Genomic DNA, 16,952 nt, shown 5'->3' on the forward strand with positions numbered 1-16,952 from the left:
TTCTAAATACCAATTCAGAGATTAAAGCTACCTCAAATTGACAAGTAAAACGTAAAAGGCAGGTTTCCCAGACATATATCAAGCTTAGTCCTGTACTAAACACATATTTAAATGGAGATTCTCCATTGACCTTGCTTTCTAGTCCAGGACTAGGCTTTTATCTGTGTCTGGGAAACTGTCCCATGGTGATGGAGGAATAAATGTAATACTTGTAGATAAGGGTAGCTGTCTTTTCAGGTTTCTCTCTTTGAACAAAGCTGCACACTGAGGGGGGGGGGTATTGTTTTTGAAAATTATATATCATATATCAGTGATATGTTTTTTAAATAATAGAACTCACAAGTCATCCTTTATTTTCTCACATATCACTCATATATCAGTTATCCTCTTCTCTTCGAAGATATATATATATTTTTTTGCACACACAACCATCCAACCTCTGAATGGTTTGTCCTCTGGGTTTTGCCTGCCACGCCACATACGTTCTGTTATACTCACAGACATGATTCAAACAGTTTTAGAAACTTCAGTGTTTTCTATCCAAATCTACTAATAATATGCATATCTTTTCTTCTGGGGATGAGTAGCAGGCAGTTGAATTTGGGCATGCTTTTCATCCAAAATTCCAAATGCTGCCCCCTATCCTAGAGAAGACAGGCTGGTTGCTCCTAAATGCTTGAATGGGCACCTTCCCTTATCTGTCTACCTGTCATGCTGCACCCTGCCCCTTCATGCCCACACACACAAACACACGCCAGTATTACCCCACTTCCGCTCTCTATACTACCGTCACCAAAGAGTTGATTCTGCCTAACTGCTCTATCTGGCTCAGTGCCAAGCCTGTGTGTGGAGGAGATAGGGGTTTGCTCAAGAGCGATGTGCTTGAACTGTGGGAAACTGTACTATTGATGCGCGTTGACTTCACAAGAGGAATGCTGTCCACACATTGAAGCTAGAGGACTGATTAACAGGAGAGGATCTGTGAGTATTTACCATATGTGCTTTGGAATTTGTTTTCAACCGAGTTGCTTCAAGATAGCTTATATTTTAACATCCATTACGTCTGCCACAGGGCAGATGTTTTTTTTCTACCCATCTCAAATTATTTTACTTGCAGAAATGGAGCGTTGCAGAATCGAGACTTCAGAAGTTGCTTCTGATGCAGTGCCTTCTATGCTCCTGGACTACTGAGCAGGAGGTGTGAGGACAGTGTCTCCCTGATAGGCTACTCCTTCACGGTCCTGCTGGGCCTCCCCTCCAACCTGCTGGTGCCTCGATCTACGGTAGCTGCCTCTTCCTCATGGTTGTGACGGTGGGCCGCTACCTCAGCATCGCCTTTCCAATCAGCAACAAGCTGCACTGGCAGGGCTGCATCTCCTACTTCAGCAGCGCCGCCCTGTGGGCTGTGATGCTGTTGCACCTGAGTCAGGGTCTGGTGGCAGAAGGCGGGGTGGCTTTGTGTCCACCTCCAGCCGTAACACGTCAGTCTGCTTTGAGAACTTCATCCAGGACCGGCTAGACCTGCTGCTGCTGCTGCGCTTGGAGATGGCACTCCTCCTCTTCTGGCTGCCACTGGTCGTGACCACCTTCTACACGCTACGCTGAGTTGCTCTGGTGTGGCGGTCCTGCCCACCATAGGAAAGAGTCGCAACCTGGCCACAGCTATCTCCACTCTGGCTGTGTTTGTGGTGTGCTACACACCCTACAACGCCTCACACATTGTGGGCTTTGTGCTGCAGTTGAAAGTCCACTAGAGGACTGAGACCATGCTGTCCAGCGCCTGTAACGTCTTCCTGGAGCCTGTGGTCATGCTGATGCGGTCTCCGGCAACGCCCCACAACCTCATGGGAAGGCTCTGTAGAAGGCCCAGCAGATACACCCGGACAGAAGGGTGCCACCGCCATGGTAGCAACACCATCACATGGGACCCTCTGGCAAATGTGAGGGGAGTGGCGTCGCTGACCGACAGTCAGACCAGAGCAAACATTTCCAAGTTAAATCAGGAATAATCTGTACAAACAAGACATGCAAGATGTGGGAGTGGGAAATAGTTAAGGACAAAATTATACTCTATGCTTTCTATGCTCTGAAATCTTTAGAAAGCTCTTGATAACAAACCACAGTGATCATATGAAGAACCTTTGTTGCTTATGAGAGGTGGAAAGATTTTTACAGGTGGAAAGGACATTTACCAAAAGTGTTCTGAGATGAGCCAGTGTTGAGCCCTCTACTGTGATGGTCTGGTCTGGATTGCGCCACCAAGAGTGAGGGCAGGAGAACTATTATCAGCTGAGTGACTAATTACAATGGAGACGTTGTTTAAAAAGTCAGATTCATAAAAATAGTTTGAATGTATTCCGGTATATTTTTCTATTTACTGTAAGAAACTGGGTATCTTTCTTTTTTTCTTTTTTTCTTTTAATTGTACCCCTTATTCGTAGCCATTATCCATTTCCTTTGTACAGGTGTTGTAACGGTCGTCGTATGAAGGAGAGGACCATAGCGCAGCGTGGTAAGTGTTCATCTTGATTTTTAATACGAATAGTGAACACTGAAACAAAAACAATTAAACGACAAACGAACAGTCCTGAACGGTGAAATAAAACACAGAACCGAAAATAAACACCCACGAAACACAAGTGGGAAAAGGCTACCTTAAGTATGATTCTCAATCAGACACAACTAACGACACCTGCCTCTGATTGAGAACCATACCAGGCCAAACGCAAACACAACATAGAACATAGACAACCCACCCAACTCACGCCCTGACCATACTAAAACAAAGACATAATAAAAGAACTAAGGTCAGAACGTGACAGGTGTTCCTGAAAATAATCTTCAAACACTTCAATAGAAATGAAAGAAGTAGCAGAACTTTGTAATTATAAATCTACCATGTAATATCTTAGTTTGGAGTCATGACAGGAAGTGAATGAGACAGCAATGTCAGCTGAGATGTTAGTTGAATAATTCCGTTCAGATAGCTGTCTCCCAACAGTTTTGGGTTGAAAGGTCAGTATATCATTATGCTCTCCTCTCTCTTGTAATGACTGCAGCGCTAACAAAAATAATGTGGTGATCGATGGTATCAAAAGCAGCACTGAGGTCTAGGAGCACGAGGACAGATGCAGAGCCTCGGTCTGACGCAATTAAAAGATAATTTACTACCTTCACACATGCAGTCTCAGTACTATGATGGGGTCTAAAACCAGACTGAAGCGTTTTGTATACATTGTTTGTCTTCAGAAAGGCAATGAGTTGCTGCGCAACAGCTTTTTCAAAAGAAATTGAGAGGAATGGGAGATTTGATGTAGGCCGATATTTTAAAAAATATTTTCTGGGTCAAGGTTTGGCTTTTTCAAGAGAGGCTTTATTACTGCCACTTTTAGTGAGTTTGGTACACATCCGGTGTATAGATATCCGTTTATTATGTTCAACATAGTAGGGCCAAGCACAGGAAGCAGCTCTTTCAGTAGTTTAGTTGGAATAGGGTCTAGTATGCAGCTTGAAGGTTTGGAGGCCATGATTATTTTCATCATTGTGTCAAGAGATATAGTACTAAAACACTTGAGTGTCTCTCTTGATCCTAGGTCCTGGCAGAGTTGTGCAGACTCAGTACAACTGAGCTTTGGAAGAATACACAGATTTAAAGAGGAGTCCATAATTTGCTTTTTAATGATCATGATCTTTTCCTCAAAGAAGTTCATTGGGGAATGCTGCTTTTTAGTTAGCTTTGCGACAGTATCGAAAATACATTTTGGATTGTTTTTATTTTCCTCAATGAAGTTGGAAAAATAGGATGATCGAGCAGCAGTGTGTCACGACTCCCACCGAAGTTGACTCCCACCGAAGTTGGCTCCCCCGCCTGTTCGGGTGGTGCTCAGCGGTCGTAGTCACCGGCCTACTAGCCGCCACCGATCCCTTTTTCCTTTCGGTTAGTTTTGTTTCAGGGCCAGACGCAGGGCCAGACGGACTGTCCAAATGTGCCTAATTGGTTTATTAATAGATTCGTACTGCAACAAAATAGGAAAAACGCCAAGGGGGATGAATACTTTTGCAAGGCACTGTATGTAAAATGGCGGCAGAACAGAAAATGGTGCCGGAGCAGAAGGCAGACGTTTACGTGCCCCCAACCGATTGTGTTTTTTTTGTTTATGTGCATTGTTTGTAACTTATTTTTGTACTATTTTTGTACATAATGTTGCCGCTACCATCTCTTATGACCGAAAATAACTTCTAGACATCAGGACTGAGATTACTCACCACTGACTAGCAGAATCCTTTTTCTTCTTTCAAGACTCTGACCAGCCTGAGGCGGAGGATATATGGCTCCCTCGGGAACAGGCTGCCTTCTGAGGAGTAGGAGGCGATTGAATAAACCCCCATACCCCCCAATTCTGCTTGCAAACATGCAATCTTTGGACAATAAAATGGACGAGTTATTTGGAAGATTAAACTATCAACGGGACATTAAAAACTTTAACATCTTATGCTTCACGGAGTCGTGGCTGAACGACAACAATATCAACATGCATACATAATATATTTTTGTCAACAACAGCTGGTGCACGATATCTAAGGAAGTCTCGAGCCATTGCTCACCTGAGGTAGAGTTTCTCATGATAAGCTGCAGACCACATTACCTACCGAGAGAGATCTCATCTATATTCTTTGTAGCTGTTTACATACCACCACAGTCAGAGGCTGGCACCAAGATAACATTTAATGAGCTTTATTCCACCATAAGCAAACAAGAAAACGTTCACCCAGAGGCGACACTCCTAGTGGCCGGAGACTTTAATGCAGGAAAACTTAATTTTACCTAATTTGTATCAATATGTTAAATGTGCAAACATAGGGAAAAGTACTCTGGACCACCTATACTTCACACACAGAGATGCATACAAAGCTCTCCCTCACCCTCCATTTGGCAAATATGACCATAATTCCATCCTCTTGATTCCTGCTTACAATCAAAAACTAAAGCAGAAAGCACCAGTGACTAGATCAATAAAAAAGTGGTCAGATGAAGCAGATGCTAAGCTACAGGACTGTTTTGCTAGCACAGACTGGAATAGGTTCTGGGATTCCTCTAATGGCATTGAGGAGTACACCACATCTGTCATTGGGTTCATTAATAAGTGCATCGATGACGTCGTCCCCACAGTGACCTTACATACATACCCCAACCAGAAACCATGGACTACAGGCAGCATCCGCACTGAGGTAAAGGCAAGAGCTGTCGCTTTCAAGGAGCGGGACTCTAACCCGAAAGCTTATAAGAAATCCCGCTATGCCTTCCGACGAACCATCAAACAGGCAAGCGTCAATACAGGACTAAGTTTGAATCGTACTACACCAGCTCTGACACTCGTCGGATGTGGCTGGGCCTGTAAACCATTACAGACTACAAAGGGAAGCACAGCCGAGATCTGCCCAATGACACGAGCCTACCGGACGAGCTAAACTACTTGTATGCTCGCTTCGAGGCAAATAACACTGAAACATTCATGAGAGCATCAGCTGTACCAGAAGACTGTGTGATTAATCTCTCCACAACCGATGTGAGTAAGACCTTTAGACAGGTCATCATTCACAAGGCCGCAGGGCCAGACGGATTACCAGGACATGTACTGTGAGCATGCGCTGACCAACCACGTGTCTTCACTGACATTTTCAACCTCTCCCTGACCGACTCTGTAGTACCAACATGCTTAAGCAGACCACCATAGTGCCTGTGCCCAAGAACACTAAGGTAACCTGCCTAAATGACTACCGACCCGTAGCACTCATGACTGTAGCCATGAAGTGCTTTGAAAGGCTGGTCATGGCTCACATCAACACCATCATCCCAGAAACCCTAGACCCACACCAATTTGCATACCGCCACAACAGATCCACAGATGACACAGTCCCTATTGCACTCCACAATCCCCTTTCACACCTTGACAAAACGAATACCTACAGTTGAAGTTGAAAGTTTATAAATATTTTCTGGAATTTTCCAAGCTGTTTAAAGGCACAGTCAACTTAGTGTATGTAAACTTCTGACCCACTGGAATTGTGATACAGGGAATTACAAGTGAAATAATCTGTCTGTAAACAATTGTTGGAAAAATTACTTGTGTCATGCACAAAGTAGGTGTCCTAACCGACTTGCCAAAACTATAGTTTGTTAACAAGAAATTTGTGGAGCAGTTGAAAAATGAGTTTTAATGAGTCTAACCTCAGTGTATGTAAACTTCCGACTTAAACTGTATGTGACAATGCTATTCATTTACTACACCTCAGCGTTCAACACCATAGTGCCCCTCAAGCTCATAAATAAGCTAAGGACCCTGGGACTAAACACCTCCCTTTGCAACTGGATCCTGGACTTCCTGACGGGCCGATTCACGCCCCCATTCTCATCGACGGGCTGCAGTGGAGCAGGTTGAGAGCTTCAAGTTCCTTGGTGTCCACAGCACCAACAAACTAACATGGTCCAAGCACACCATGACAGTTGTGAAGCGGGCAAGACAAAACCTATTCCCCCTCAGGAGACTGAAAAGATTTGGAATGGGTCCTCAGATTCTCAAAAGGTTATATAGCTGCACCATTGAGAACATCCTGACTGGTTGCATCACTGCCTGGCATGGCAACTGCTCGGCCTCCGACCGCAAGAGACTACAGAGTGTAGTGCGAATGGCCCAGTACATCACTGGAGCCAAGCTTCCTGCCATCCAGGACTTCTATACCAGGTGGTGTCAGAGGTAGGCCCTTTTAATTGTCAAAGACTCCAGCCACCCTAGTCATAGACTATTCTCCCTGCTACCACACGGCAAGTGGTACCGGAGCGCCAAGTCTCGGTCCAAGAGGCTTCTAAACAGCTTCTACCCCCAAGCCATAAGACTCCTGAACATCTAGTCAAATGGCTACCCAGACTATTCACATTGCCACTGAAAAACAGCATGATTCTGCCACCACCATGCTTAACCATAGGGATGGTGCCAGGTTTCATCCAGACGTGACGGTTAGCATTCAGGCCAAAAAGTTTAATCTTGGTTTCATCAGACCAGAGAATCATGTTCTATTGGTGCCTTTTGGAAAACTCCAAGAAGGTTGTCATGTGCCCTTTTACTGAGGACTGACTTCTGTCTGGCCACTGTACAATAAAGGCCTGATTTGGTGGAATGCTGCAGAGATGGTTGTCCTTCTGGAAGGTTCTCCCATCTCCACAGAGGAACTCTGTGTTGTTGGTCACCTCCCTGACCAAGGCCTTGCTCAGTTTGGCCAGACCGACAGCTCTAGGAAGAGTCTTGGTGGTTCCAAACTTCTTTAATTTAAGAATGAAGGAGGTCACTATGTTCTTGGGGACCTTCAATGGTGCAGACCTTTTTTAGTATCCTTCCCCAAATCTGTGCCTCGACACAATCCTGTCTCGGAGCTCTACGGATAATTATTTCAACCTCATGGCCTGGTTTTTGCTTTGACATGCACTACCAACTGTGGGCCCTTGTATAGACTGGTGTGTGCTTTTCCAAATCATGTCAAATCAATTGAATTTACCACAGATGGACTCTAATCGTCACGCCCTGACCATAGAGAGCCCTTGTTTCTCTATGGTGTAGTAGGTCAGGGCGTGACTAGGGGGTATTCTAGTTACATTTTTCTATGTTGGTGTTTTGTATGATTCCCAATTAGAGGCAGCTGGTAATCGTTGTCTCTAATTGGGGATCATATTTAAGTAGCTATTTTTCCCACCTGTGTTTGTGGGATATTGTTTTGTATTTGTGCCTGTGCACCACGTAGTCACGTTTAGTTTCACTTTTCAATAAATATGTGGAACTCAACATCCGCTGGGCCTTGGTCCCGTTCTTACGACAACCGTGACACCAATCAAGTTGCAGAAACATCTCAAGGATTATCAATGGAAACCGGATGCACCTAAGCTCAATTTCGACGGTCATAGCAAAGGGTCTGAATACTTATGCAAATAAGGTATTTATAAAAAACTGTTTTTGCTTTGTATCAGTACAAAAGAGGGATTATTCATAAAACTTCACCACAACAGACAATACACTGCTCTTTCCATGACATGGACTGACCAGGTGAATCCAGATGAAAGCTATGATCCCTTATTGATGTCACTTGTTAAATCCACTTCAATCACTGTAAATGAAGGGAAGGAGACAGGTTAAATAAGGATTTTAAAGCCTTGAGACAATTGAGACATGGATTGTATGGGTAAGACAAAAGATGTAAGTTCCTTTGAACGGGTTATGGTCGGTCGTAAGTGCTAGGCAGACCAGTTTTAGCTTGTCAAGAACTGCAACGTTGCTGGGTTTTTAATGCTCAACAGTTTCCTGTGTCTCAAGAATGGTCCCTCACCCAAAAGAAATCCAGCCAACTTGACATAACTGTGAGAAGCACTGGAGTCAACATAGGCCAGCATCCCTGTGGAATACTTTTGACACCTTGTAGAGTCCATGCCCTGACGAATTTAGGCTGTTCTGAGAGTAAAAGGGGTGCAACTCTATATTAGGAAGGTGTTCATAATGTTTTGTACACTCAGTTTATTTATTTATTTTGTATATTGTTAACATTGAGTTAATTCTGAATGTATGCATCAATCCAATCTCTACTAATGATTTTACTTATTCAGAACACAGGTAATACATTTACATTAACTCAAGTTTTATAAAAAAGTCAAGTTGAGGCTTATATTTTTATACAGGTGAACAATCAAACACAAAATCAGACAAAAATATGGCTAACGAGTAGTGTTACCTACTGAAATGCTGACAGATAATGTCTGAAAATTAGTATCTCATGGGACATCACATGGGATATTGTTATGGGACATCTGTTTGGTAACACATTGCTGCAACAGTCCCAAAAGAGATATTACACATTCCAACTCAACACTCAGCTGTGTTGAGCCTCCAAGTGTCAATAACTGATGGAGTAGGCTAATCGCCATGCCAATCATTCATCTGTTGCTGTCCGTTTACATTGTCACCTTCGTGATTGGAGTACCTGCCAACATCCTGGCATTCTGCAACTTTTGCCAAAAACGTGCACCGCAAACCTGCCTACATTGACATCCTGCTACTCAACTTGACCATCTTGGACCTCATCTTCCTGCCCCTCAAGATGAAGGATGATATGAACTGGAACCTCCCCTTCATCCTGTATCCAGTCACTAGTTTCCTGTTCTACTCCACCATCTACGACAGCACCCTCCTCCAGACCGCGGTGAGTGTGGAGCGCTAGCTTGATGTGGCCTTCCCTATCAGATACGTTGGGTGGTGGTGTCTTCACTGAACCTCAGCATCATGAACATTGTGCTATGCTCCCAGTGGATATACAATAATGGGATCGTAATGGATAATCCCCAGACAACGTTCTACCTGAACTTCACCCAAGACCAGCTCAGCATCCTTCTCCCAGTGCGTCTGGAGCTATTCCTGGTACCTTTCCTCGTCTGCCTCTTTTGCTATGTCAACTTCATCTGCATTCTGTCTCCGCTGCCCAACATCGAGCTGTTGGTGTTTGCCCTCTGCTTTGGACCCTACACCATTTCCCATGTGGTGGGGTTCGTTCGGAAAGAGAGCGAGAGTTGGAGTGATGTAGCGTTGCTCTCCAGTACCATCAATGCCTGCCTGGACCCCATCATCTTCTACTTCTCTGCGTCTGTCAGAGGCATGCTCAGTCACAGCTTCAGGAGCTTCACTGCTGCCCCCCATTGGTAGCCTTCAAGACTCATAAATACAGAGAAACATGACCCCCTTGAGTGTGTATGAAGGTTTATGTATGTTTTAAGTGCAATTATGTATTCTATACAGTATGTATTAGGTGTATTCTGTTATGTTATGAAACTGTTGGAAAAGTTTGCGAAGATAATTAATGTTATCAAAGTTCCTACCTATGATTGATTACGCTACCAAAAGGAGTGCCACAATTATGGTACAACCATTACCCACGCCTCAACAAACCACAGTTTGTGCAGTTCGAATAAATCGATCTCCCTTATCACTTAAATTTTGCTCTGACCAGTAGGCAACACCCATAAAAAAATATACTTGCTCTATGGGGCTTGGAAGAAATAAATTAGAACCAGAGGCTGTATGAGTCTAGAAGTGGGTGTGAAAGATGTCTAATATTGAGTTAATTTAATGTAACAAACATGTAAAGCAGGATGTGCAAACATGGGGAGATTATACAGCGGTGTCACAGTGTACCAGGCTCCTCTTTCCAATGATAGGAACTGTAAACAAGACAGGGGTTCAGTGATGCAAAAGAACTGATAAGGACCGTTTGACATCCATTCAGCAATCATGAGCTCCCTCTCCAAACTGTAATCCACGCCAATAGACATCTGCACTCCTATGTGCTGGTCTAGATAAATACAGATAAATGCTCTTTTTGAGTCCTGTATATTCAGTGAACTATGTGTTGGTTATTAGTTTACCAGTACATTCTAACATTATAGATACAATGGGATTGAATTCAGTTTAGTGCCTTGTTTGACGCAGCAGATTGGCAATTAGGGCTGACCCCATTTAATCAGTCAAATGGTCAATTGCTTGGTCAATAGGCTGTTGGTCGGCAGATAATTTTTCGGTTGAGCTATCGCGTATTTATATTTTCTTCACGGCACACAAGACACCCGTCTGATTCGTGCCTGTCTCAGTGGACCAATCCAGTGTGATGGAGTGTGCCATCTTAGTGTGACGTCAAAGTCCATACAGTGCCTTCAGAAAGTATTCACACTCCTTGACTTTTTCCACATTTTGTGACTGGCCAACACACAATATCCTATAATGTGAAAGTGAATGATGTTTTTCAAAACGTTTACATTAAAAGCTGAAATGCCTTGAGTCAGTAAGTATTCAACCCCTTTGTTATGGTACACCTAAATAAATTCAGGAGTAAAGATGTGTTTAACAAGTCACATAATAACTTGCAAGGATTCACTCTGTGCAATAGTGTTTAACATGATTTTTTAATGACTACCTCATCTCTGTACCCCACACATACAGATAATTGTAAGGTCCCTCAGTCGAGCAGTGAATTTCAAACACAGATTCAACCAAAGGGAGGTTTCCAATGCTTTGCAAAGAAGGGCACTTATTGGTAGATGGGTAAAAATAATAAAAGCCGACATTGAATATCCCTTTGAGCATAGTGAAGTTATTAATTACACTTTAGATGGTGTATGAATACACCCAGGCATTACAAAGATATAGGCGTCCTTCCTAATTCAGTTGCCGGAGAGGAAGGAAACCAGTCAGGGTTTTCACCATGAGGCCAATGGTGACTTAAAAACAGTAACAGTTTAATGGCTGTAATAGGAGAAAACTGAGGATGGATCAACAACATTGTAGTAACTACACAATACTAACCTAATTGACAGAGTGAAAAGAAGGAAGCCTGCAGAGAATACACATATTCCAAAATATGCATCCTGTTTGCAACAAAGCAGTACAGTAATACAGCAAACAAATGTGGCAAAGTAATTCACTTTTTGTCGAGAATACAAAGTGTTATGCTAATCCAATACAACACATTACTGAGTACCACACTCCATATTTTCAAAAATAGTGGTGGCGACATCATGTTATGTGTATGCTTGTAATCGTTAAAGACTGGTGAGTTTTTCAGGATAAAAAAATAAACAGAATGGAGCTAAGCACAGGACAAATCCTAGAGGAAAATCTGGTTCAGTCTGCTTTCCACCAGATACTGGGAGATGTATTCATCTCTCAGCAGGACAATAACCTAAAACACAAGGCTAGATCTACACTGGAGTTGCTTATCAAGAAGACAGTGAGTGGACGAATTACAGTTGACTTAAATCTACTTGAAAACCTATGGCAAATCCTGAAAATGATCAAGAACCAATTTGACAAAGTATGAAGACATTTGAATATAATATATGGGAAAATGTTGCACAATCCAGGTGTGGAAAGCGCTTAGAGACTTACCCAGAAAGACACACAGCTGTAATCTCTGCCATAGTTGCTTCTACAAAGTATTGACTTAGGGGTGTGAATACTTATGTCAATTAGATATTTCTGTATTTAATTTAATACATTTACAAACATTTCTAAAATCATATTTTCATTTTTTCATTATGGGGTAGTGTGTAGATTGGTGAAAAAAAGTAATAGAGTTTGAATTCAGCCTTTAACACAACAAAATGTGTAATAAGTCAAGGGTTATGAATACTTTCTGAAGGCACTAATTGTGCTACTGAAATTGTATATGGTTAAGTTATGTAAGAGCAATGGTGTAACACTAATAAAAATATTTTATAACAAATGCGTTTTCCTGAATTGTATGGTGTATTACTAATGACATATATGCCAAACATCCCCTTTCATTCAACTGTGTATCCGGCAGATTCTTTCCAGACGGCACACGCAAATGAGCCTAATCATAGCCTAAGATTTACCTACCGGTACATACAGTGTCTACGTCCTACTTAAGACAAACAAAAAGTAGAATGCAAATAGTGCAAACAGCGGTTTGCTCATAGTTCAACAACGAATATGACATACCACTTGAAAACAGTAAGGTAGAATGCAATTACGGAGTAGGCTAAAACATTGACAGGTTTTATATGCTTGACAGCGGCCACTGCAGTGGCACTCCCCAAGGTGCTTAACTGAATCTTCAGTGAGAGCTTTCTCCAGCGTTTTACTTGGCCTTCTTTTTGGTTATCTTTATCTCTGGCTCCCTCTTGAGTCATTTGTGTCTTAAAGCATCAGACATGCTCAATGCATATAGTAGAATTTATTAAAACACATTGGGTGTGTCTATATATGGAAAAATACATGTTTAAAAATGTTTGACCAATCGATTGGTCGAAAGAACAGCTGACTCTTGGTGGACCAAGAGTTTTCTTCAGACAGCCCTATTGGCAATACAAGTCAAATTGACCTACAAGTTCAAAATTACATGGCAACTATATTCTCCCTGCTAGCTCATGCTAATGAAACTAAAGTCTGTTGTCCATATTTGTTTCAGTTATATAGTATATTGTTGTCCATATCTGTCTCAAAGGACCACTCTTTTTCATGGTACTTCGAGCCAGATAGGGATAATTATAGCGAGCAGTAAACATTAGGTTAGCCACTCCCCTGGATAAGGTGTTTTAAACAGACAAGATGCCCCCAAGTTTTTTTTATAAGGGGGTAAAGGATTGCTTCACCATGTCCGAACAAATATTTTTTTAAATGTAAATAGTATGTTATATAAGGGTCCACTTTTTTAACGATTTCACTTGGTTTTGAGAAACTTCGACCACCCGAAATAGACTTTCTCATTGCTCGTTCTGCAGTATAGGAGCTACGGAAAAATACATTATTTTAGAAATGGCCACACTCTCAGTATAGTGATGCAGGTCTTTAGATGTTGTACACTTCGGAATAACACAATTTCAACTTTATCCGCAACATTATATTCCATTTGATTCGACTCAAGCCATTTCCCCTACCAGCTCTGCTGATTGGGCTACACAGGGCGGCAGGGTAGCCTAGTGGTTAGAGCGTTGGACTAGTAACCGAAAGGTTGCAAGTTCGAATCCCCGAGCTGACAAGGTACAAATCTGTCGTTCTGCCACTGAACAGGCAGTTAACCCACTGTTCCTAGGCCGTCATTGAAAATAATAATTTGTTCTTAACTGACTTGCCTAGTAAAATAAAGGTAAAAAAAAAATTATTTTAAAAAGAAGAAAAAAAAAACTGCAGAACGAGCAATGAGCAAGTCTATTTCGGGTGGTCCAAGTTTCTCAAAACCAAGTGAAATCGCTAGCGTGTCTGGACCCCTCAAAACAGATTTGGTAAAGGATTGGTTCAGAAACTCAATTCCAAGCCCACCTCCTGCCTCTATCCCCAAGGCACTAGTGTAGGCGTAAAAGGATATGATGTAAGCAATGCGGAAAATGTCACCTAGCCAATCAGAATGCAAGGTGGCGCAAACACCACATTGCTTACCTATCCAAGTGTAGGGCCTAGGGATCGACTTGGAATTGGGCATATAGCTCTTGAAAATGCACCTCCACCTTACTACAGAACCAATCCAATGCTATGAAATGTTATTGTACAATTGGAATAAATTTTGCCAGTGGTTAGAATGCCATGCTGTGATTGCTTTCAGTGGAGATAAAACAAGGATGCTGACAACCTTCACTCACAAACAATTCTTTAAAGCACTGCTGACCTGGGATGTGCTACAATTATCCTTCATAGCACTGGTTCCCAAACATATAAATTACTGGAGGACATGGTGAAATTCCATAATAGACAACTCTCCCTCAGATCCTCAATATTTAGTTGAGTGTCCCAAATTTGAATTGAATGCCTGTAAATGAACATCCCCTATCATAGAGACTCAGGGATATTTATCATCTTATACATGGCAATGCTGACACATGCTCCAATTAATGTATTGAATTCCGGTAAGTGACCTATCACAAGCAGATACATACCATGATTTCATGCCCAATATGCATCATTACCATATAGTGAGACAGATATTCAGGTTAAATGATTTACTGTGCACCCGATGGGACAATACAAGATATAAGAGGAATTAAAGCAAGGAAGAGGGGACTGAAATTCATTTGGGAACCAATATTATATATTGTCCTAATGACCTGAGCTATGCTATCACCTACTGCCCTGATCGTCTGCGATGTCAGGCCTAGTGTTAATACAACAACCATACCTTTACATCGCAGGCCTTTAAAACAGCTTAAATCAATATTCTCTTATCTACCTCCACTTGACAATGAAACAACCCTTTGAAATGGTGTGCATCAAAGGATGAAGGTGCCTGATGTCTACCATGGTTTGTAATCTCTAAGGGAAAATGGAACAGCAAAGTTCAGCCCTATATTTGCATGATTGTAAACTAATACATTAAATGACAAACAAAAGGATTCATTCATGTCAGACACGGTAGTATAACTCACAACAAATGCCAAAAAAAGTCATGGAAAACTGCAGCAGATTAAAACAGAATAAATGTGAATTGTCATTGTCCATAACAAAAACAGAGTTAGGTGAATGCACGACATTTGGAAAATGTCTTTGAGCAGAAGTGGGGAACTAATTTAATTAGAGTCATGAATTTCAGCTTTCAGCCTTGGAAGAGAGTGTGTGTGGAGGTTGGAGGGGGATTGATCAGTCAGCAGTCCACTTCTTCCTCTCAAGCCCTCTGTTCTGTGTGTATGTGTGGCAATTTCTGATGATGCATACACGTGAGCATGTGTACTTTCATGCATTCTATAAGTATTTGTATTTTACCAGTGTTCCAGTGAGTAAGTAAGAGTGTGTGTGTGTGTGTCCAGTAGATCACTGTGGTGTCGTATCTCCATTGATCTCTATGCCGTGCTGTTGTAGCTGAGCTCGAAGCAGTGCATTGTCATTCTTCATCTCCTCAATCTATAACATGACAGAACGTCGCAATTAAACAATGTTAACAACCAAATGCCAACACTACCAAATGTGAGAAGACTTCAATGTAGGCATTTTATAAGACCTTCATACATAGGCATGAAAAATTACCAAACAAATGCAAACGGGCTGAAACAGGGAGGGACTAAAATAAATTTAAGCAATTATCTTTTTCGTTGCAACATTTTTCTGTTGTAAAACGTTTTGCTACAATGTGAACCAATGAATACACCGGACGTGTTGACGAAACAGACAGCATAGTGGAATGTGCAAGTTACACATATAAGTGTGTACCTGTTGTTTGAGTAGCTCGTTGTCTGCCTGAACTCTCAACACCTCTTTGAAGCTGTCCTGCAATCTCTGGTTATTCTGTCTCAGCTCCCGGATGTAGTCACACGCTTTCGACAGGATCCCTCCTTTACTCTGGAGAGAAGAGGTTGCACATTACTTCTATTATAAGAAACCGTGATTTTGAACAATCTGCCATTGCGGATCAGATACTCAGACACAGATTAAGCCTAGTTTTGGACTAAAAACCTATTTCAATGGAGAGTTTCCATTGCGCATGTTTTCTAGTCCAGGACTAGGCTTAATCTGTGTCCTGATAAAGTTGGTTCTATGGGACTTAATCTCTATAGGCAAATTGACCACACTCACTGCTCCAGTCTTGGTACTGTCTATGTTGCAGTCTGGGATGATCTTTGAGAGGGTGACAATCCAGTTGTTGATCTTGTCTCTTCTCCGTCTTTCCACTGCAAACACAATAATCCCATATTTTAGTTGTCAAAACTACAGCATGAGCCATACTCCTGTGGTGGTAGAATTTGGGGTGAGCTGTTGTAACTTCAAGGGATACAGTGCATTCGGAAAGTATTCAGACCCCTTGACTTTTTCCATATTTTGTCATGTTACAGGCTTATTCTAGACTCTTCCTAGAGCTGACTGTCCGGCCAAACTGAGCAATCGGGGGAGAATGGCCTTGGTCAGGGAGGTGAACAAGAACTAATTCTGACAGAGCTCTTCTGTGGAGATGGGAGAACCTTCCGGAAGGACAACCATTTTCTGCAGCACTCCACCATTCAGGCATTTATGGTAGTGGACAGATGGAAGCCACTCCTCAGTAAAAAGGCACATGACAGCCTGATCGGAGTTTGACAAAAGGCACCTAAAGGACTCTCAGACCATGAGAAACAGTATTCTCTGGTCTGATGAAACCCAGATTTAATTCTGTGGCCTGAATGCCAAGCGTCACGTCTGGAGGAAAAATGGCACCATCCCTGCGGTGAAGCATGGTGGTGGCAGCATCATGCTGTGGGGATGTTTTTCAGCGGCTAGGAGACTAGATGAACCTGCTCCAGAGCGCTCAGGACAACAACCCTAAAGCACACAGCCAAGACAATGCAGGAGTGGCTTCGTGACAAGTCTCTGAATGTCCTTGAGTGGCCCAGCCAGAGCCTGGACACGATCAAATATTTCTGGAGAGATCTGAAAATAGCTGTGCAG

The 16,952-nt window shown here is 42.3% G+C and overlaps 1 protein-coding gene and 2 pseudogenes across 2 annotated transcripts in view; 2 read left to right on the forward strand and 1 right to left on the reverse strand.

The window, feature by feature from the left end:
• The first annotated feature begins 876 nt into the window (after positions 1-876).
• On the forward strand, positions 877-2,009 carry LOC139391968 (free fatty acid receptor 2-like; annotated as a pseudogene).
• A 6,954-nt stretch (positions 2,010-8,963) lies between these two features.
• Positions 8,964-9,737, forward strand: LOC139391969 (free fatty acid receptor 3-like; annotated as a pseudogene).
• Positions 9,738-10,974: 1,237 nt separating this feature from the next.
• The window catches only part of LOC139392116 (upstream stimulatory factor 2-like), a 30,085-nt gene continuing 24,107 nt past the window's right edge, over positions 10,975-16,952 (reverse strand). The window contains exons 10-12 of one of the 2 annotated variants that reach the window (XM_071139833.1): positions 16,107-16,201; positions 15,744-15,872; positions 10,975-15,437 (exon numbers count right to left, since the gene is read on the reverse strand). In XM_071139833.1, coding sequence (XP_070995934.1) covers positions 15,348-15,437; positions 15,744-15,872; positions 16,107-16,201 — 314 coding nt within the window. In that variant the 3' untranslated portion in view covers positions 10,975-15,347. The remainder of the gene's footprint in view (positions 15,438-15,743; positions 15,873-16,106; positions 16,202-16,952) is intronic. The other variant, XM_071139834.1, reaches the window with a different exon arrangement.

The sequence above is a fragment of the Oncorhynchus clarkii genome, chromosome 32 (assembly GCF_045791955.1).
Source record: "Oncorhynchus clarkii lewisi isolate Uvic-CL-2024 chromosome 32, UVic_Ocla_1.0, whole genome shotgun sequence".
NCBI classification, from domain to species: Eukaryota; Metazoa; Chordata; class Actinopteri; order Salmoniformes; family Salmonidae; genus Oncorhynchus; species Oncorhynchus clarkii.